This window comes from Sycon ciliatum, chromosome 13 (genome assembly GCF_964019385.1).
Source record: "Sycon ciliatum chromosome 13, ocSycCili1.1, whole genome shotgun sequence".
Classification (NCBI taxonomy): domain Eukaryota; kingdom Metazoa; phylum Porifera; class Calcarea; order Leucosolenida; family Sycettidae; genus Sycon; species Sycon ciliatum.
In genome coordinates, this window is record NC_088655.1 from 21,394,591 (window position 1) to 21,417,950 (window position 23,360).

At 48.2% G+C, this 23,360-nt stretch overlaps 1 protein-coding gene across 1 annotated transcript; it reads right to left on the reverse strand.

The window, feature by feature from the left end:
• Positions 1-1,832: 1,832 nt before the first annotated feature.
• On the reverse strand, positions 1,833-21,920 carry LOC135830089 (uncharacterized protein KIAA2013 homolog). The gene is made up of 14 exons (XM_065342476.1): positions 21,443-21,920; positions 17,861-18,075; positions 17,057-17,250; positions 16,338-16,430; positions 14,941-15,014; positions 13,985-14,152; positions 12,884-12,983; positions 12,221-12,292; positions 11,028-11,233; positions 10,278-10,390; positions 8,479-8,703; positions 7,729-7,816; positions 5,351-5,481; positions 1,833-3,304 (listed from the first exon to the last, which is right to left on the reverse strand). Exons 2-14 carry the CDS (start codon positions 17,901-17,903, stop codon positions 3,087-3,089), a joined length of 1,725 nt encoding a protein of 574 aa, XP_065198548.1. The 5' UTR covers positions 17,904-18,075; positions 21,443-21,920; the 3' UTR covers positions 1,833-3,086.
• Between the last annotated feature and the right edge of the window lie 1,440 nt (positions 21,921-23,360).

Here is a 23,360-nt window from a genome sequence, read left to right on the forward strand (position 1 = left end):
AGCAGCACTAGAGCAGCAGCACTAGAGCAGCAGCATTAGAGCAGCAGCACTAGAGCAGCCTACCGAGAGTGCTCAACAAGACGAAAGTCGTGGAGCATAATACCCTATCTATCACAGATCTAACACAACTGTCAAATTTATACGTTCTCATGTCCAAGCCGCGAAATCACTGCTGAAATTTGTAAAGTGAATCTTGGGATACCAGCCTTGGCGGAAGGCAGTTCCGCAGCTTACCGATTTTATGCAGAAAGAGAGAAGAAGACAGCAGATTGCAGTCAGATTCCTCATCCGGCACCTTGCTGCCACTTGAAACGTCTTCCTCTCCTCTCCATTGTTGTCGAACAACATCATTGTATACGAAAGGGGGAAAGAGGTCGGAATCCCAAAATCCTGCTATGGAAGCAATTTAATATGTGTGCCATGCCGGATTCTGCTTATCGGTGGCGCGTGTTTGAGATTCAGGTCACGTCTTGCTGTCAATCTCGCCACTGGTCTCAGCAATGCTATCATGGTCTTCTCTGTGCCATTATACCTGGTGATGCCGTCCTGGGTGCACATTTGGAAACAATCGCTGTACGTGCGGTACTAGTAGCCCAGGACTGTTCATGTGCTACAGATCGGAGGCCAGTCAAGTGAAACACAGTATATACATCAGGGCATGGGAAACACGGGCCTTGCTGTTTTCCATTATGTCTATTAATAGTTTTATCATTTATGGCGATAGTGAGCTGTGGCTGTTGTCCTGGGAGCCTTGCCTGTGTGCTGCGGCCTTTGTCTTCTACCCTGGCTGGTATTGCTTTGCGGGTAACTCCACCGCCCCGCCCTGGCATATTGTTGTATTTCAATCTGGAAACAGCCTCTCCAACCTGGCTACCAGCTAGTATAGACAACGGAATTTTCCGGTGGCTGAGCCATTTCGAAGCTTCTCTACCTAGAAGCTGATGCTACAGGTGGGGAGTATGAGATTGTGTAAAAAACAGTTTGGAGCAAGGCACCGGTTAAGCTTTTCAGCCAAGGCAATTGTTTTATGTTCTCTGCTGGACTGTGCACTTCAGAAGACAGAATCAAGAGAAAGACATGACAATACTGCCGAAGCAGCGTGATGAGTTGCGCCTACCTCCCCGCGACCATGGGTCTCGGGACACAAAACGCACTATAGACTGGACCGGCGAGTTCCCATTCAGTTTGCGACTACAGCGCTGATCTCATCGACCGACAAATACATCATACAGTCAGACCTCGCTTATCCGGTCCTCGTTTATCCGGATCCCTCGCCATCCGGAAGAAAATCGCTGGTTACCGATGTGCATCATACGTTACGCATACAACATAACCGAACCTCGCGATCCGCATACCGGTGCATGATTTTGTGTACAAACTGGTCGAAATAATGTACAAAAAGCTTCGTTGCATCCGGTTGCACGTGGCTTGCGGAAGCTAGAATCAGGGAGTTGTGAGGCCCTTGACCTGCTGCATGCATGTGGATAGCACTCAGTTGAATGTACTTCGAAGTACTTGTCACTTTTCTCGCTTGTTTTACATTATTGTGCACGCTAGTTGTTCTGCATAGGACCCAGAGTCATGTACATGTATGTACGATGCTACCCATTTAGATGTGCCACATGCATGTACAGTATGTGTGTTCAGTTATCCGGCTCCCTTGCCTATCGGGATATTTTTGTGGAAAACGGATGTGTGCGGTTAAGCGAGGTCCGACTGTACTCTGTCTATTTCTGTCTAACTATCACTCTGGAAATCTCATGTAATAAGGCAACACTGCCTGTTTGTTATTCGACATTTAATATACCAATCCAAATCCAAGTAATTGAGGAGGAGGCAGGAGGATGACCTGTAAAACTGGCTATAAAAAAAGTAAATTGCTACGGGCAGATATCTGCCACTGGACGCGTGCTGTCGTCCGAAGACCGGAGGAATGTGTCTGTGAAAAAATCTGCGGGACTCAATTGCAGCGGATTAAAGAGGCATGGGAAGAGCAAAAAGCACGTTCTTCAGCAGGGTAGAATAATATTATAGCACAAATAAACATGACCCAGTGGCTTCTACCAGAGAAGGCAGTAGGATACTGAGGCAGGACTGTAACTAAGTCTTTGCCTTGATTGGAATGTTTGCATGACTGTTCTCAACAGTGACTCGTACAGAGAATGAGTCGAGGCATTGTTCCGCAGGAGATCAAGCGACGGGCTCAGTTTTGATGTTAACATCTGTATGGCTGCTAACGAGGTCCTGATCTCCTCCGTCAGCGATGCGCAGTCACGCATCTGCACGCTGTACAGGAGAGCGAGGTGACCAGCGCTTTGCAGAGCCGTGACAGCTATGGTGTTGAATTGTTGCATGCCGAGCTGGACAGCTCTCTGGCCCGGGCCCATCGTGAGTGGCTGTGTGAGCGGACTTAGTCACGACTGGTGGCTGCTTGACCGCTTGGAACGCAACGCACAGGAGAACGATTCCGGCCAGAAGTCACTATCGATAGCATGGATTCCTGTCGAGGACACCGACAGCCAAGCCCAGCGTGATGCCGAGAAGCGGGGAGACTGCACGCTGCGAGTGACAGCACCGAACTGGCTGTCGAATTGGAGGTCGATGCATGCCGCCGACGCTGACGCTACTGCTAGGATTTGCATTGCCTGGGTAGAACGCAGAAGGACGGCGGCGGTGTCATGATGACTTGTAGCGCTGCACTGCTGATCCATTTGAAGGGTGGTGACAATGCCGTTCGCACCGACGACCTACACAGTGGACCGAGCACAATGCTGCTGAGACGAAGGAGCATGCATGACTGGAACGACCCGGTGCGACGATAGCATCGAGTCTGCTCAGGGACGAGGAATGGCAATGCATGCACATCTTTCACTCACTGATGCTCCATGGACGGTGCGACAATAGCATGGAGTTTGCTCAGGTGTGAAGCATGGCAATGGACGTCTTTCAGCCATCACACTGCATAGACGGGGAGACAATAAGCATTGAGGCACGGCAATGCACATTTTGCACCCATCACACTGCATAGACGGAGAGACACCTGCTGTCGTGGCGACGCCGAGAACAGCACAACGGCACCCCCTTGGTTATGCTGAGATCAGTCGCTCGCCGATGAGCTGTCGTCGCCGACGACTGAGAAAGCTGCTCATGCCGTCGTCTTCGTCGATGTCTTTCTGGCCGCGGCACTCAACGATGAGCAGAGCGATGACAAAGATGTGGAAGACGACGATGAAGAGGATAAGACCGAGCCAGACGACACCCTTCTGATACTTGAGGTAACGAAGCGACGGTATCGGCCGATGAACTGTGCACGTGTGTAAGCAAGGACACACACATGCACGCATGTACACGCACACACACGCACACCCACACAAACACACGTGAGTGCACACATACAGCAAAACAAATCAATGAGACACTGCAGCAATGACTCGCTGTTCACATGCTCTACTTTATGTGCACAACTATGAATTTGAAATGCCTACACCCAAGGCTAACAACCAGCTCTCTCTCTCACACCATAAAGGATTTCCGGCTTCTTTTTCAACACAATTCCTTTGAAAACATGCTAGATCATCCTAGTCTATGGTTCTCTCTCCCCATTTTCTTCAACACTAAAATCAGCAGGTATTAGATTAGCGGTCTATGGTTCTCTCTCCCCATTTTCTTCAACACTAAAATCAGCAGGTATTAGATTAGCTGTCTATGGTTCTCTCTCCCCATTTTCTTCAACACTAAAATCAACAGGTATTAGATCTATGGTTCTCTCTCCTCATTTTCTTCAACACTAAAATCAACAGGTATTAGATTAGCGGTCTATGGTTCTCACTCCCCATTTTCTTCAACACTAAAATCAACAGGTATTAGATTAGCAGGTGCACAAGCCCAGATTCTTTTCCACCTGTTTTCCATTTCAGTTGTTTAATTTAGGCATGCGTTGCTTTCCCCGTGTCCTTTTCTTGTGTGTGTGTGTGTGTGTGTGTGTGTGTGTGTGTGTGTGTGTGTGTGTATGTGTGTGTTAGGGTCACACGTAATGCCCTGAGATATTTATAAACTACTGGTGTGAAGCTTAGTGCAAGCTTTAGCGCTGAAATTCACACCATTCAAAAAATATTTTCGAAATTATTAGAATTTTCGTGCTAAATGTTGCACCCTCAAGGTGTGAAGTTCAGCGCAAGTTTTAGCGCTAAAACTTGCACCATCAATTCATTTCCATGAATTTTCGTGCTAAATGTCGCACCTTATGGTGTGAAGCTTAGTGCAAGCTGTAGCACTGAAATTCACACCATTTGAATTTTTTTTTGAAATTATTAGAATTTTCGTGCTAAATGTTGCACCCTCATGGTGTGATGAAGTTCAGCGCAAGTTTTAGCGCTAAAACTCGCACCATCAACGAATTTTAGTGCTAAATGTCGCACCTTATGGTGTGAATTTTAGCACTCTTCATATTCAATTGAATTTCAGCGCTAAATGTTTGTTATGTTTACAAGGTGTGATTGCAGCCTGGGATTTACAAATTCAAACTATCCTAGCATGCACTATTCTTCTGCATAGATCAGGTCGGCGCCGTATTGGCGAGATCATACAGGTGACAGTATTGCAGGAGAATGCAGGAGAATGCACAGTAAGATGCCATGCAGGACTCAATCACAGGACTGGTTTACAGTTCAATGAGAAAGATAACAGCACGAGATAGTGGTACAGTCAGACCTCGCTTATTCGGTCCTCTTTTATCCGGATCCCTCGCCATCCGGAAGAAAATAGCTGGTTACAGACGTACAGCATACGTGATGCATCCAACAAACCGGCGTTCGATTATCCGGTTCCCTCGCCTATCCGGATATTTTTTGTGGAAAACGGATGTGTGCGGTTTTTAGGCGAGGTCTGACTGTAGTAACAGTGTACCACAAAGTACCACTCGTTGCCCCAGGTACCTCGTGAATCAGGAAAATGAACCGACCCCCCCCCCCCCCCTCTCTCTCTGTGTGACTAAACTGTTGTTTTTTTTCAGATCGCTGACCGCACCACTTTGAAATTCCTTCCGAAGTCTGTAGACGGATACAAAACAATTTCAGGTGTCCAGGCGCAACACTATCTTTTGCTTCTGGTTGGCCATCGCACATTCCACACACACTGCAGTTGCACGAACGCTGATCTTACTGATGAGAAGCGCGGCAAGTTGTGAATATGAAAGGTTGTGCCAGAGCTCAAGCAAACAGACTTATTTTTCATGGTTTGGGCAAGACTGAGTTAGAATTTTTTCAGCATGCGCAGGATCAAGCAAATGAGCCATTGCGCATTGCCAAATGTATGTATGAGTAATGCATGTGAGTACGCTGGGATCACAAACCTGCAACATGAGCCTGCTCAATGTGTGCGAAGTTCTGGCGTAAAAGTAACAAGTCCTGCTCCGCTGTGGAGATATACAATATCGGTGTGGGCGGGTTGGTGACGATGACTGGTAGAACTGTCTCGTGCGAGCTAAACAACGGGAAAAATGACACAAACACACACACACACGCACGCATGCACACGCACAGACACAGACATACACAAACACACATCAATATTTTGCCCCAGAATTTTGTTGCTCATCGTCGATATTTTGCTTTCATATTGCCAGCCCACTCGATATTTTGCTCTCTTTTTACTCCAAAGTGAGGGCAAATTTGTGTCACGTGTGGGGTGACAGAAAGTGGGTCACATGTTGGCAACAAAAAATGAGAAAAAGTGAGTCACGTGTTGGTAAAGTGTGCGAAAATGAGTCACGTGCACCGTTTGAGTGTAAAATCTCCCAATCGGCAGCGAACATACCGATATTTTGCTCCATTTTGCCAGCAAATTCTCTTATCAAAATTATATTTCGCTGGCAGAATTGCTAGCAAAATCGGGCAATGTCTAGTACTAGTTCTACACATCAGCACTTATTTGAGTGCTCTTAGTCACATGACTGGTCTACAGTGTCGACTATCCACTCGTTCCGGTGTGTGAGGAGTATGCACTCAGTGTTGCAATAGAAGGATCCACGAGCGGGATTCGAACCCAGCACCCCGTCTTTCCGGGACAGTGCCCTACCGATTAGGCTACCGGGGATCACACACACTCATGGGTCCTTCTTGCTACACTGCTCCCCCGCCCCAACAGGCTGTGTCCTCACGCCGTACCTACTCGCGGGGGGTACGATGGGTCGTTCTTTTGCAACATTGGCGCCTGGCAATGGCTCGAACCCACGACCCATCGTACCCCGCTCGTAGGTACGGCGTGAGGACACAGCCTGTTGGGGCGGGGGAGCAGTGTAGCAAGAAGGACCCATGAGTGTGTGTGATCCCCGGTAGCCTAATCGGTAGGGCACTGTCCCGGAAAGACGGGGTGCTGGGTTCGAATCCCGCTCGTGAATCCTTCTTTTGCAACATCAGCAGATTCAGCACTTACTCAAGCACTCACTCACATGACTACTCAGTCACATGACTACTCGGTCACATGACGACTCAGTCACATGACTACTCAGTCACATGACTAATCAGTCACATGACTACTCACTCACATGACTACTGTAAAGTGTGAAATTTTCGCAGTGTTTTTAGTTCGCGTTTTCAGAATCCGGACAGGTTTGCGAGGTTTTAATTTTGCGATTGCAGAATGGCATTCTTGCTAAACCTTTCATGGATCTCCTTTTCGCGCTGTCTAAATTTCGCGATTTCCACGCGGTCGCGAATTTCACAGAAATTAGACCATGGCAATAATTTCACGGTTTACAGTACTCAGTCACATGACTAAGGCCTCGGTCACACTACGGCAAGTTTGAAGCTGGACGCAGCGTCAAGACGCAGCACTTGACGCAGACGCGGGGTCACACAGTGTTTTGTTTTTCTTGCAGCTCATGACTGCGGCGGCCTGGCGCATTTGTCTACGTCACAAAATCACCAGGGAAACTCAATGACGACACGGATTCCCTGCTTATTATACAAAAAAATTGTCGGACAAAGTTTTCAAATTTTTCATTGATTTTTGATTACAAGAAGACGAAAGGTCCACACGTGCACGATCGTTGTTGTTTCTTTCCGAATTTGAAGCCATTTTCAGTTGTAGTGTCATGGATCAGGCAAGAAAAGTCCGCATCGCAGCTGTGTTTCTCCTGACTTCGTCATACTGGTTGTCCTTTTTGGGGCTCTTGACAACAACACAACACTCACAAGTCAACAGGCTCCAGTTGGCCGATGACCCACTCAAACAACTGGTCCTTTCTCGACTTTATTTTCTTCTCAGAAAACGCCTCGCTCTTCCGCCAGGTTCGGAGCAGAGCAGCATCGGCCTCGTAGGTCCACGGACTCATCTCGAAAAAAAGAGGAAACAAAACAAACCTTAAAGAGACGAATGTCGAATGACTGCTCAACTCGAGCAACTGTCTTGAAACTAATTTTACTTGAAAGACACTGTTTTTCCGCCAAGCATCACTCCCATCAGCGGCAACGCAGCCGATTTCCTGCGTCTGACGCTCAAACTTGCCGCGTTTGCATCAGTTGCCATGGAAAAGCTCATGATTCTGACGCTGACGCAGCATTTTTGCCGTAGTGTGACCGAGGCCTAATCAGTCACATGACTACTCAGTCACATGACTACTCAGTCACATGACTACCCTGTCACATGAATACCCTGTCACATGACTACGCAGTTACATGACTGGTCTACTGTGTGGACAATGCACTCGTTCAACACATCAGCACTTACTTGAGCACGTGCGGAGAGCCCCCGCAGCGACTGGGGCATGCGTACAGCACGGGCGACTTGGAGAACGTCCGGCTTGACACGGACGCACCTATGGGCACAGATAAGATAGAAGAGCAGAGGAGAGTGATTCTCCACAACAACCTCACTCACATGGTCACAGTACGGCCGACGTGAATATAATTCCAACAAGCGTGATACCGGGAGGAAGCAGTTCACATATTGCAAGCGATGTGCAAGCACTGGTAGAGTTCCGCCTGGGGATTTCGTGAATTGATTCACGTTACGTGTGACAAACACTCTGGTTTTTGTACTCTTCGTTTCAGGCTGCTTACAGGTAACATCTTTTTTAAATGCGACTTTCTCTCACAGCCCTTTTGTCGGCTGGGGTTAACATACAGAGACAAGTCTGCTGCTGATCGAGTTACATACCGGGTAAAAACGCCCGCCCATCGCTGGCTGAAACGGCATGGTGATGGCGTTTTGGGCCGGTGCTGAATATAGCGGAAACTAAATAGCTGCCGAAATTTTGTACATTTACAGTACAGAGAAAGACACCAAGACTGCTGCTGGTCGAGTTACTGTAATTTCCGGAGTAGAAGCTGCCCTTTGAACACTCAAAATTCACCCCAAAAAAGGAGGGTGCGGCTTAAACTCCGACGATCAAATTAACGGTGATAAATAGGATAGTCTGTATTTCGGGGCAAACAAAATGGGAGGTGCGGCTTATACTCCGAAAAATACGCCACATACCAGGTACAAACGCCAGCCCATCGTTGGCCGAGATGGCCAGGCGCGTCAGGCCGCCGGTGAAGGACGTATGCATTGCCATGGTGATGGCGTGCCGGTCGTACTTGACGTTGTGCAGCACGGTGTCGGCCATGACGTTGGCCGGGTTCAAGGCCAGCTCCAGGTGGTGGCTGGCGTGACGCACGGTGGCGAAGCTTAACACGATGGCTTGGCTCGTCAGCTCGGCACCTGGGCAAGCAGCACAATACAGAGAACAGAGAACAAGCGGAGGCACGTCGACATGACTGCAGAACGGCTAAGTTAGTTTAGCCGGTTTTCATTGCTATCAGGTTCGGCCTCATTTCCTCTGTGCTGCGCTCATGAGTTCACAAAGAACGAAACAGCATGCTATCCACAGATTGAGTCATTTTACAGTCCATTCAAAAAAAAGATGAGCGCTGGCTGTCGCGAGCTCCTGCATTTGGTGATTTTTCGTGGTTTTATCGCACACAGTGCAGTGCTGCGAAATTTGAGGTCAGAAAAAGGGTCCAAAAAAGGTACCTCAACTGGGGTTCCAACCGGACAATGCAGTGATCCAAATGGAGTGAAACGGATTGGATTTTCATGGCCTTTCCCAATTCAGTGCTTACAAGACAAAACCTGGCCGAAATCCTATTCTTGTTATGGCTTGCTTTTCGGAGAAATGGACTTCGGAAACATAATTGGAAGAGCATTCCACGGGGACTGCAGGAAAAATTTCTGAAAATGTGACCCCTTTATGGCCAAAAGCTAGAATATCATCAATGGACTGTAGCCGGTACATATTTAGTGTTTTCTGAATTCTCAGGACCCATTCGTGATGAAATACTTCAGCGAACCGAGTTGCAGGGTTTAAAAAAAAAAAAAGATGGCGTGAACTGCACTGTACATGCAAAGTCTTGTTTGGCGCGGAAAAACTTTAGCAAAAACATTCCTTTCGCTAAAATATCACCGGCGCAAAATTAGCCATTTTTACAGATAGCACATGTAACCCAGAGCGTGCAGCTCTGATGGGTTGCTGTCACGGCGGAATTCCCTGATCACATCATTGTGTGCATACAAGCAGGATTCAAGCAGGTCTCCTGCTGCACAACTGCAGCTCCATCGTTCGCACTACGCCACTCCCCGCCGCATATCTGCACCCACTATGATGTAATACTGTAATTTCACAAATTTTCGGTACTTTCGGTGCATCTGTTTCATACCTAAAATTGCAATACACCGAACAAACCCTAACACACATCATCCAATAGGGAACTGCTTCTTTGCACCTAAAATTTCTGTTCACCTAACCTGGCCTTTTTGCCCTCATACCGAAAATATTGAGATCCGAAAAATTTCTGAAATTAGAGTAATCTCGGAATTTGGGAGTGGCACACACGTATGCAGACAAGTCAGAAGCTGCAAACTCTGGTGTTTCATGTACTCTTGACGACAACTATGGCTCTGAGGCTAGCTGTAAGCAGCTCTCCAGCGTCTTTGTTTTCCGACTACCCTACCTGCTCCTGCTCGTCAGTGATTGTTTCATTGGCACATCATGGTGCACCGTAGAACAAGGGTACTGGTCAGAAACGGATACTGTACGACATGTATATATAACGAGGAAGCAAATCTAACGTTTTAACGGATAACATTTCTTCGTTGAGGATGTAATGCTTCACATATGTTGTGACAATCGGTAAATTTGCAATTCGTTATACTAACATGTCTTACAGTACGGATTTTTATTGGTGAGTGTGTCCACAAGAAGTCGCCGAAGTCGCTACCACTATTTCGAAACTCACCTCCTTCTACAAAGTGTCGGCAGCCGTTCTTGATGAGAGTGGTACGCCAGTTCTGTATCAGCTCATTGACAGCTGTTATAGAGCTGGGAGGTAGCCACAGAACTGCTGTGTGCCTGCAGACAGCAACACACACACACAGAGGAACTCTGGTAAGACGCACGGGTGTAGCTTGCACATCTGTGGTGTGGTGATCTGCTCCTGACAAGCCCCTTGTTTCGTTCCATTATGATGACGGGAACTCATCAGAAATATCAACCAGTACTATCAAGAGTACATAACCCCCAAGAGTGTGCAACTCCAGCTATGGGGTCTGCGACGGAAGAACTTCACATCACGTGATGAACCCGTACACATTATTTGCACTCTGTGCATGATAGATACAGGGTTGTACGCAACCCAGATTTGGGTACAGCTCTCTTGTGGTCACTTTGCACTGTTTGCAAGCATAACCTTTTGAACCATGTCACGTGATGTGAAGTTCTGCCGTCGCAGCACAGCATAGAGGTTGTGCAGGCAGTTGCACACTCTTGGGGTTATGTACTCTTGGTACTATTGATTGCCGGACCTAATGAAGGTGGCATCAGCAAAGAGTGCTCAATGCTGAAAGACAGGGCTATGACTTGTGTTACAGGAGTCGCACAGTGAAATCAAACACATTTTCAAGACCTTTTCCAGACTTTTTCCAGACTATTTTTCAAAGCTCCAGACCACACGAAGTAGCAAATTCAATGTGTGTAGTGTAGGACTTACATAGTCGGTGGTCCGCTGAAGCAGTGCAGGCGCTCGGTGTCGTTGAGATCGCGGTGCAGGTGATCGCGGTGACGGAAGTGCGACTGGTCGCTGGCCCGGAACGACGGGGTGCTCAGCAGGACGTAGTACATGGCGGCGGAGATGTCCTCGTTGCCCGGCGTGTTAGGATGCGCCAGGCCAATGATGGAGATATGGCTAGACCAGAGCTGCAGAACACCATGAACACGGCAGAAGATTCGCAATGACACAATACCTAGCGTTAGCCATATAATCTTACGCAAGGTCATTCACAAACAATGGTGATTATTAATGCACACACCAGCTTGTGTAGTATCCCTGCCTTGCTTCATTGTAGCGTATCCCCGTGTTAGCGTATCCCCGTACGTTAGCGTATGTGGTCTGTTGCCTATAAAAGCTGCTGCGCATTTCTGTTTCCAATAATTATTAATATGGAATATGGAATATGTTTCCATATATTAATTTTTACTAGATAATAATCCAGGTGTGTACCTGAGGAAGAATAAAAAGTTAATTAGAGTTTTAAGCACCATGCCTCCACTCGGCTACCTATTACACTTGTACTTCAGAAGTACTCTGCTGCTCCATGCCGGGCGCTGCGCATGCAAACACCCAGATGCGAACTGGCACTTGATTCACGTGATTGCATTTCACTGAGCAGCAGTGCACTTCTCACGAGGATTCTCGTACAGGCACACACACGTGCGCACAAACACACACCATTAACCATTGGACGCCCATCGCCAGAGGCGATGATAGCGATGCTACAGCAGAAGCCATAGCAACTTGTGCTGGGATTGCACCATTCAACAGCTTGCAAGGCTGAAGAATTGACCGCCACTATTCAGCCTGGTCTACACCACACAGCTTTGAAGTGGCTTTTTTCTGGCCAGTGAATCCCTACTCCCTACGGTTGCACCCTGGCACCGAAAAAACTTGCTTAGATATGAACCACTTTTCGAAACGTCTGTCATGTTTCAGCACAAAGAAAATGCTTAAAACCTAGGTGAGCAAGTTTTAGAGGTACTGGCGTATGCCGCAACCAGCCAACTATTTAGCAATCACGTCGTCCAACCAAGCAAAGATTGAATTCTATATATAAAAAATAATGTAGCCTTGCATTATCTGCAGAACGTAACGTCGAAGCTCACGACTTGTATGACTCTCCCGCTTACCTCACTCCATGCCATACGGTGGCTGCGTAGCAACACATCGGACTTCGACCTAAATACAATGCTGTTCAGACGCTGTAATGTGCCAAGTTGAACAAGCATAGGCACGCATGCACACACACACATGCACACACACATGCACACACACATGCACACACACAGACACAGACAGACACACACACACACACACACCTCAGACCTCAGACATGCCCATCGCGGAAGCGATGATAGCAAACAGCTATGTTAGACATAGCAACTTGTGCTAGGATTACATCATTCAACAGCTTGCAAGGCTGATGAATTGACCGCCACTATTTTAACCTGGTATCCACCACACAGCTATTTGAAGTGACTTTTTCTGGCCAGTGAATCCCTATTTTTCATTTTTCCATTTTTTTCCACACACACCACACCACACACACACACAGACACACACACACACAGTCACACACACACAGACACACACATGCACGCACAGACACACACACACACGCACAGAGGCATCCAGCACAGACACAACACAACATGGAACACTTTCACATCAGCAAGCCAACAGGGCAGCACAGAGAATGCTCAGTGTCGATTACAATTAGCCCTGAACGCTTTCCACTCCAATACGCCAAACAACTCTACAGGTATTGTTAGCAAACACCTCTGACAACGTACCGTAGACGCCTTCTTGGCCAGGGAGTGTGTTGCGTAAACTATCTCCTTGGCGTTAGCTGCATGCTTCATAACAACGGTGACAAGCTCCGCCAGTTCAGCCCTGAACATCACATGTGACAGCATGCAGCACGACAAATAAGCGGGAAGAGAAAAAGACAACTACGGGAGCATCAGAAATACAGTAAAACCTGTCAAGGCGACCACTCGGATAAGGCGACCACCTGTCCTAGAAGACCACTGAATCCAGGACCAAGGGGTGCTATTTCCAGTCAAATGAACCTGGATAAGGAGACCACCTGGCAATAGAGACCACATTTTGAAGGTCCCTTGAGCGGTCGTCTTAGACAGGTTTCACTGTAACCAGAGAGCAGCAAGCAGGGAAGAAACACACAGACCAGTAGTAGTAGCAGCAGAAACAGAAACAGCAACAGCAGCAGCAGCAGCACGGGAAGTGCAAGACGCTGCCGTGATAGTAGTGGCAGGAACGATCACACTAGCACCACTATCAGGGGCAACAGCAGCAGCAAGTGTGGCATCACCAGCATTGGAAGCAGCAGTATCAGCAGCCGCAGTAGCAACAGCCGCAACAGCCGCAGTAGCAACAGCCGCAACAGCCACAGCAGCATCATCATTATCATCATCATCATCAGCAGCAGCAGCAGCAGCAGCAACAGGGGCAGTAACAACAGCAGCCCCGCTAAGACCAACACTGAACAGGAAACGGCAACTCCCTCTGACTTTTGACTGGACTGGAGGGTGAGGCTCGGTGGCTGTGCTTCAGCCAGCAACTACTAGTGCATTACATTGAAGGAGCATAATGGGTTTCAAATTGCAGGTGCTGCTGTAAGGAGTTAGACCACCACGTTGCCCACTCTCGATTTGCATGTAATGTTGCAAGCGAGTGGTTGCGCAGGTATGCACGTGCACGCAAACACCCACCCACCCACACACTCACCCACCCACACACGCATGCACACACACACAAACACACGCGCGCACACACACACACACGCATACACACACACACACGCATACACACACACACACACACATACACCCCCCCCCCCCCCTCCACACATACAGACTTGGCAGCATACGTACGTTCCGGACGGCTGAATGACGACTTCAGTGCGCGCAGGTTGAACACTGGTGATGGCAACATGCTCCAGGTCCTTGAGTTGTGCAGCGTCTGCCTCTGATTGGTGCAAACGTGCTGTCGCTATCACATAGCTGTCACTGTCACCTGTACGGTAGTCCTTCTCGGTGAAGCTGCATAGAGGTGACCAAGACACACACACACACACACACACACACACACACGCACGCACACGCGCACGCACACGCGCACGCACACACACACACACACACACACACACACACAATCAAATCACCACATTCATGCACAGTAAAACCTGTAACTATAGACCACCGTGACTAGCGACCAGCCTGGTACTACAGACCACTTTGCCAGGCACGGACGATCTCACATTCATATATGGTTGTGCCGTGCAAACCTCTAACTAAAGACCACCTGCCACTAAAGACCGCTTTTTCTGGCCCCAAGGGGTGGCCGTTAGTCACAGGTTTTACTGTGCATAAAACAATTGGGGTCTGTGTACTCTTGTCATGGCTAGAGATATGCTGCACATAAGAGAACCTTCACGCACAAGGGCATGCTTGTATACAAACAGACATGCAGATGTCCCAGGGAAGGCAAAAGTGCACACAACATCCCTCTCATATGAGTTCTTATGACTGCCAAGAGTACATGAGTGAGCAACTCCTACGGGTGGGTGTCACGGAGAACACCCATGCACATGTACAAACACACACAGACACGTACATACACACACATCTGTACCTGCTCATTGCCATAAAATAGCCACATACTTCTCTACAACAGAGGGGAGAGAAAGAGATTCAAAAGGAATCTAGGAAAAGACGAATCAGTTGGCTATTGAACCGCCCAACACCGAATGCACGCACGAACGTGCGCGTGTACGTACACACACACGCGCTCGCACATCACACACACAGACACACACACACACACATACCTTTTCGTCTGGATCTCCGAACCCGGCCAGGGCAAAGAATCAGCGGAGTGCAAGGAAACTTTCAAAAACGTACTCTGTGTTGTCACAATAGTGAATAAACACAACAATCGCACCCAAACATTGTTGTTCATTATATCCAGAGTCGACTACTGTACATAGAATAGAAGTGGAGCGAGGCTAGTCCGTTGCAACTCTGAGTTTCATGTTCAGCACAACTCTACAGTTGCGGTCGGTGAAATCCGACCCGGAGTGCACATTCGGCGCCCTCAACTAGCACGGCCCTTGATGCCCTGGAAGTGGCACAAATGCGGCTCGACGTACACAAACACAATGATGTAATCTGAACTGGTCCAAGGTGCCAGCTTTGCACTTTTGGTCGGAATTCACCTAGCAGAACTGCAGTACGATGGCGGTGGCAAATGAAAGTCAACCCCACGAGTAGAGCAGAGGAGTCGTACACAGCACAGTCCACTGTTCACCGTGCTTGGGTTGTGCAGTCGCGGGACTGGTTACGAGTCGTATATTCGCGGGCGCCTGGATTTCACTTCCCAGCAATGTACATGCCATCATGCTTAAAGCCGGTCACAGCATTAGGGAGCGGAGTGAAGCCAACCCAGCTAGTACACTGGTAGAATTTAATAGAATCAGGTCCGGTTGGTCAGGCCATAGCCGGAGCAGCTTTTTGCCCACCGACTTGTGTTTGCTGCTAGTTTGGTCATGGGTTGCCACCATCATACACAAAGTATGACAGGCTTGGGTATGGCCGGACCAATCAAAAACTCATTCCGCCGGTCCTGACTGAATAGCAAGGCAACAGGCGTTGGTCAAGTTGATTTCTTTTGTTAGGTACCTCCTCCCGTACGTTCTACAACCTTTTTCCAAGCTGGCCTGCATGCACCCTCGTACTCACCTTTTGTTCCGTTGGCCTGGGTAGCTACTTGCGTGCCCATATTTGCCATGGCTAGCCAGGCCCTTTATCTTGCCGCCCTCACTCGATCTCTCTCTCTTCCATAATGTAGTCGTTTCGTTCGTCTTTGTCTCCATCTCTTCGTCTGTAATAAAATTAATGTCGTTACACCTACCTGTTCCCGTTGTCCGTTGTGTATCGGGAGTAGCACCTTTATCGTACCCAACATTTTCAACAAGATCCACACACTCCCTCAGCTGGATCATTGACCCTACTGACCATGCTCGGGAGCAGGCACTGATGTTAATAACTTGTAATGAACACACATTCACATTCTCACACATTCCTATTCCAGAACTGTTTCTATTTTCATCTTGAAACAGCCCAAAGGAACACAACCTACAAGTAATAATTATGAGGTGCTCACAAATGGCACACGAGGATTAGTTGGCATACTGAACAGCTGAAAGAGCACCCGAGAGTGACTTACCGCTTTGTTGGCCACGCTGACTTGCTGTACGATAGTGTCTGGGGCAGAGCGCTGAACAAATACACTCTGACGTACCCACCAACACTCCGTGCTCTGAGGATGTTTAAACATGACAACGTATTCACGGGCAGACATATGCACAGACACACACATGCACACACGCACGCACACACACACACACACACACACACACGCGCGCACGCACACACACACACATGCATGCACACAGGCATATTCATCACCATGTCGTGAGAGTAAACACACTTTGTTTTGATATGCTGGACAGCTTATTTTGCTGAAGACACAGAAGCAATACAGAGACAACAATGATGACGACAATGAAAATGATGATGCAGGTGACGACGACCACCACCACAGCAGCAGCAGTGGCAGCGACGGCGGCAGCAGAAGCAACCGTAGCAGCAGCAGCAGCAGCAGCGACACAAACAGCAGCAGTGGCAGCAGGCGCAGCGACAGCAGTAGCAGCAGCAGCAATGGTGGCGGCGGCGGCAGCAACTGTTTCGCTGTTACGTTTTGCAGTATTATTGTTGAATTATCTGCTCTTCCTAAATTCTTATCATCATGAGTTTGTGTGTTCAATAAAACACGTTTCAGCAGCAGCAGCAACGGCAGGAGCAACACTGCCACCACAAGCAGCAGCAACATTGACAGTAGCAGCAGCAGTAGCACCGACATTAGCAGCACTACGTAGTACCTACCTGTCCATGAAGAGGCGCATAGATACGATGAGCAACACCTTCGCGGAAGTCAATGACAGTCGCTCCTGGTGTCAGGTCTTGGCCATTGACGGTAACGGAGACGAGGAATGCAAATGGAAGGTACTGGTCAAAGGTCTGGTTACGTAGCAGCCAAATTCCAGGGTCATCCAGCGACACACCAACATAGCCATTACCTGTGCACAGGACAACAGTTGGACACACACACACGCACACACGCGCGCGCACACGCACACATGTGTACATACGCACACATACACAGATGGACAGACAGACGCACATCGGAGAGCAATTAGGATCACGGCAGCCAAGTGCATACTGTGGACAAGTTGAGCTCATGGCCAGTAAAAACAAAGTTATGAACAGGATCGACTCCGTACCTGCACTGGATGAAGGAGTCTCATACCATAGCCTTTCATACTGTGTGAATGATTTGAAGGGCACACATGACCTCCTCAGCAGTACAAACACTTGCTGGTGGCCAACACGTTGGTCCGGCAATGCCCTGGCCAAAACGTTGGTCCGGCAATGGCATGACCAAAACGTTGGTCCGGCAATGGCCTGACCAACCAGAGCGGTTCCGCCGAGCCTGCACGGCACTCATGACTCCATGCACACATCCCTGCGAGGCAGGTCAAAACTAATCACGGTTCGCGTGGGACTCTGCTGTAGGCCGAGGTTTCCGCATCTGGAGGAATGCCATCACTCTCCATGAATCACACGTCAAATGTTCCAAAAAATAGTGAACACACCCGAGAAACTACATCCGCGACAACGCTCACTCACCGATGACCGGCGCGTATGCTTTCTGCCCAAACTGGCCGTGCATGAAGACGTTTGCATCTCCGTGATGCAACGAGGCAGAGAAACCGGCCAGTGCCTTGTGCAGGCACGTGACACCTTTGTGAGCGGACGGCTGGGTTGTCGTCAGCCAGTGGTCCCATATCAGAAACTTGAAAATCAACACCAAGCAGATACCCAGTATAGCTGGCCTACGGTACCTGGAGACCAAATAAGAGAGAGAGAGAGAGAGAGAGAGAGAGAGAGAGAGAGAGAGAGAGAGAGAGAGAGAGAGAGAGAGAGAGAGAGAGAGAGAGAGAGAAGAGAGAGAGAGAAAGAGAGACAGCGAGAGAGAATGGGAAAAGAGAGACATTAAATGCGTGATAAAACACATCAAAGCCTGCAAAACAAGCATGCATACACACGCACAGACACATGCCTTTCCTCAGTCATCGTAAAAGCAAACGACAACAGTCACTATCCTACCTCCACAGTCTGGATAGACAGAAATCACTACTGCATGACTTGAGAGTGCAAAGCAGGAACATGGTGTATGTTTATGCTGGCCGTGAGAGATTTAGTCCACAACGGAATGCAGCATGGTTAGTCAACAAAAGCACAACACGCATGTTGGTTGTTAAAGGGGAAGTTAAGGCAAAAATTAAAATTTCACCAGTTGTAGTCTTCGGGGTGCTGAGTCGAATGGTCTTGGTCCGAGGAAGCTGAGACGCTCCCTTCCTACTTGAATCCCAATCGAACTCGCGCACTTCCACCGAAACTGGGTGACTGCGCCCTACGAGATGGGGATTTGTATGCAAAATGTCACTAAAAGCGCCATTTCGTTCTTATAAAAGCACGGATGACCGCGATTGGCCCATATGTTGTAGTCTTTTGGACGCTGAGTCGACTGGTTTTGGTCCGAAAAGGCTGCGATGCAGCGTTCCTCCTTTATTCCCAATCGAACATGGTTGAACAAGTGGTCACGTGCTCCTGGGTGCCCAAATCACCTGGTCACCACGCCAGCAGGTGACAACTTTCACACCAAGGTTCAACTCGAGTTCAACTCGAGTGACAGGACTGCACCCAAAAAAGGTCAAACAGGCTAGTAAGTTGTACCCTGCAGGCACGGTGACCAGGTGACTGGCGTACGCAGGAGCACGTGACCGCTTCTTCAACCATGTTCGATTGGGAATAAAGGCGGAACGCTGCATCGGAGCCTTTTCGGACCAAAACCAGTCGACTCAGCGTCCAAAAGACTACAACATATGGGCCAATCGCGGTCATCCGTGCTTTTATAAGAACGAAATGGCGCTTTTAGTGACATTTTGCATACAAATCCCCATCTCGTAGGGCGCAGTCACCCAGTTTCGGTGGAAGTGCGCGAGTTCGATTGGGATTCAAGTAGGAAGGGAGCGTCTCAGCTTCCTCGGACCACGACCATTCGACTCAGCACCCCGAAGACTACAACTGGTGAAATTTTAATTTTTGCCTTAACTTCCCCTTTAATTGTGCATGCCAGTCAGCAGGCGACGTGTGTCACAAACTGTGTGTGTGTATGTGTGCGTGCGTGTGTGTGTGAGAGAGTGCGTGTACGTGTGTGTGTGCGCATGCATTAACTATGTTCACGCAACCCCAGGTTGCTTAGATCAAGCATGACGGCGGACGGAGTGTGAAAACACAGTCACGCAGACACAGGCGGCGTTAACGCCTACGCGGCTAGGATGTTCCAAGTAGGCTAAGTCTGGCTTGCTCGCATTTCTGCATGCCAGCACACGCGTACAGCAGTGACCAAAGAACTGCGGACTCGAGTCGTCCTCGCGGGTACAGCGTCCGCTGCACTACATGTCCATACAGCCTAGCTGGCCAGCAGCAACATGGTGACCCGAAACATCACGGCGCTGTACCCGAGGACGACGTAGTAGTTCATTGACCGGTGCTTAAGATGCAGCTAGGGTGGTGAAAAAATTCTCGATCCGCCCATGGTCGACCTTGTTCATCACACCTGCAACAATTGATGCCAAGTAGAAGACCTTTCTTCGGATGAAAAGTTGCGGTGGTGGAGGTTACTGAATTTGCGCTGATTTCGGCATTTTTGATACGGACAGCCTCGTGAATTTACTTGACAGCGGATGTACGCAGTCACAAAAAAACACGAAATCCTAAAACAGGACGTCTAAGATCAAGCAAACTTGGCTGATTTTTGGGCTGTGAAACACACATTATTTGAGCTGTACGCAAGTCGCGGCTTGGCTGACCTCATCAGGGTGACGTAGTGCACGAACTCCGCTGTTTCAGATCTGATGTGCACAGTTGCACACTCTGGTATATGTGCTCTTGCATGTAAGAGTAGATGATGGGAATGGATACTGGAAATAGACTAGGGGTGAAACAATTATACCGAATACTCGAGTACTCGCTCGGTTTTTTCAAAAATAATCGTACTCGGAATAAATCAGAGTACTCGTTCATACATGGTACATGCATTTACCACAGAAATCTGCAGTTTCAGAGCAGCAGTCGGCAGATATTGATGTGCAGACTGTGTGGAGAACATTTGTTCACGAGTAGAGAGAGCCCAAATGACCCACCAACCACTATACCCGAGAAAAATGACTGCCACTCGGTTCAATCAGGGTTGTATCATGTGATTTTAAGGCCAATGGTGTGCATTTTTTAGGAGATGAAGAATACTCGAATACTCGAATATTCGATCGGAGAAAATCAGAGCACTCGAACTCGGGATCTCAGTGCCAACTTTCACCCCTAAAATAGACGCATTGATATCACCAGGCCTAAGTTTCCAAGGATCCGGCAGTTGATTGCATCTTGTGACATTAAAAAGTTGTATGACAGTGGGCTATTGTCCTGTCGTGGCCATGGAAATCCGGTCGAATGACGCGGGGCCGGCACCCTCAGTGCGCACTGAACGTTGCGTGCAGTGCACGCGTTGGTTGATCGCATGTGTACTCACGGCTGCATGGCCAGCGCCTTGGGCCGGCACCCTCAGTGCGTACTGAACGGCGCGTGCAGTGCACGTGTTGATCTCATGCGTGCTCACGGCTGCATGGCCAGCGCCTTGGGCCGGCACCCTCAGTGCGTACTGAGCACTGCGTGCCGTGCACGTGCCGGTCGCATGCGTACTCACGGCTGCATGGCCAGCGCCTTGCTCGGGCCGGCACCCTCAGTGCGTACTGAACGTTGCGTGCAGTGCACGTCGCATGCGTACTCACGGCTGCATGGCCAACGCCTTGGGCCGCTTGGCCTCCGACCGGATTTTCATGCCCATGACAGTCTAGTAGTAGTTCATATATTGCCCTACTTCTATTTACAGTGTCTGCACTACAATGGCTAGCCATTCAACAAGACAGATATTGCACAGGGATTGTGTAACAGTTCACTATAGACAGATATTGCACAGGGATTGTGTAACAGTTCACTATAGACAGATATTGCACAGGGATTGTGTAACAGTTCACTATAGACAGATATTGCACAGGGATTGTGTAACAGTTCACTATAGACAGAATTTGCACAGGGATTGTGTAACAGTTCACTATATTGCACCGTGACTGGGTAACATGTTTGTACCTGTTGGATTTTGTTCTGGAGAAGAAGAAAGCCCACGTGAGGCTGGCCAGAGTGCCCGTCAGGAATACCAGCCGCGAGCACAGACGACACAAATCGTTGAGTCTGACATGGCGGCGGGCAGTGGCCGATGCGCCAGCTTCACCGGCCAGCTTGCCTGAGGAAGGTCGTCGGCGCAGCCTGCCTGGTGGTGTGGTCGCCACTGAAATGGAATTGATCTCGCCACTGCTTCAGATGAGTGATTGATCTCAATAATACTAACAGCACATACATGTAAACTGCAGAAGACTCATTCACCAATTACTGCACTATCCAATGGAACGAAAATGAGACTATCCAAAGAATAACAATGGCGACACGGCAACTCAGGAACTGCAAATGTAGAGTCAAGGGACGGTAACCAAATCGGCGAGCTTCAAGGAATTGGAAGCACAAAGACTAGAACAATCATGTAACACTTCGCATAAACTAAACGACACAATAATTGCAAAATTTTGATTCTTTGTCTTGTGAATAATTATTGTTGACATCTGACGTACAAATGACGTGCTGTCCAGCTGCACTGTGCATGATCATGACTGTGACTTTTGTGTTTGAGTGTGACGTCAGGCAGGAAGTACGTATTTTAGGCCAAGTAAAAAAAAAAGCTAGATGATCGTCCCCGGGCGGCCCCGTCCGCCCCAGTTTTTGTCAGCGCCCCAAGAAATATTTTATTTTTTACTATATGGACCACATACTACTAGTATATCACAACGTCAGTATCGATCTGCTGAAGAAAGAAAAAGAAAAAAAGAAAAAAAAAGAAAAAAAGAGAAAAAAAACCTTGATGTTGTTGTGTACACTGTGTGCATGAGAGGGTAAAAAGTAAAAAAATAAAAATAAAATCCTCCCGCCCTCCCCGATTTTTCCAAAAAAAAGGACGATCATCTAGTAATTTTTTTTACTCGGCCTTACCCATGCATGCAGTGGTCGTACAGGTAGCTGGAGTGGAGTGGAAATGCCGCAAATGTATCATCAGTATCACTCCTTACAAAAATTTTAATAGTACTGTATTATCATGTAATTTTAGGTACCAGGCCAGGGACTACAATATTATAGCAGGGGACCTGCCAGGTTTCAATTACACGTGTACACCGAAAATAACGTGTTTACAGTATAGTATTGACTCCCATAGATTTTTGCCATACCTAAGCAGTCAAAATTATATTCCTGCATATTTCACTCCCGCTAAGTTAAGTTAGGGCTATTTGACTCTTTTTTTTAGCGATTGAACACAGGCTTTGGCTAGTCGTGATAAATCTAATATTGACTTCGTAGACCTACTTGGTCAGTATTGGAAATAAAAGACCTCGGCTTCGCCTCGGTCTTTTACTCGGCTTTTATTTCCTATAATTATTGACCTCGTACTCAGTCAATATTAGATACATACTTCTCTGAAACAGGTCGAGGCCGTGCTGAGGGATCTTCATGGCTCAGATCGATCTACACAAGCAGTCCTTCCCCAGACGCGCAAAAAAAGACCTCTCCCACTAATCCCGATATAACAGCTCTGGGCTATGGGAGGAGAAGAACTGAATACCAAGGGCCGGCAAAGGGGCAAAGTCCAGGTCATTGCGGAAGAAAAAAATGTGATTGTTTCTTGAATGTTCTTCGTCATCGGGGAGTAAATCTGAGAGTAGTAGACCTACTTCTGATCCCTTTTCCGTGTGCTGTCACCGTTACTGCTATTTCATTAGTTTGAGGAAGTCCTGTCATAATTATATATTTTCCTAGGAGGATCTCCAAGCCAAACGCTACTTCCAGCACTTTTCTTGTTCATTCTGGAGGCAGTTTGGCAATGTAGGTCTGACTTTCCCAACTACGAGTCCTACTGCATTCCGTATTAAATACTCGCTGGGCAGTGGCCACAGCTAAACAGCGT

Bases quoted from the DNA above. Each gene is read 5' to 3' on its own strand.
- LOC135830089 (XM_065342476.1), bottom strand. From the start codon at position 17,903: ATGCACGGCCAGTTTGGGCAGAAAGCATACGCGCCGGTCATCG. The intron at 12,293-12,883 runs GTACGTTGTCAG...GGCACATTACAG, and splicing joins TGGCCAAGAAGGCGTCTACG to CGTCTGAACAGCATTGTATT. The intron at 11,234-12,220 runs GTAAGCGGGAGA...GGTGTTCTGCAG, and splicing joins ACCGTATGGCATGGAGTGAG to CTCTGGTCTAGCCATATCTC.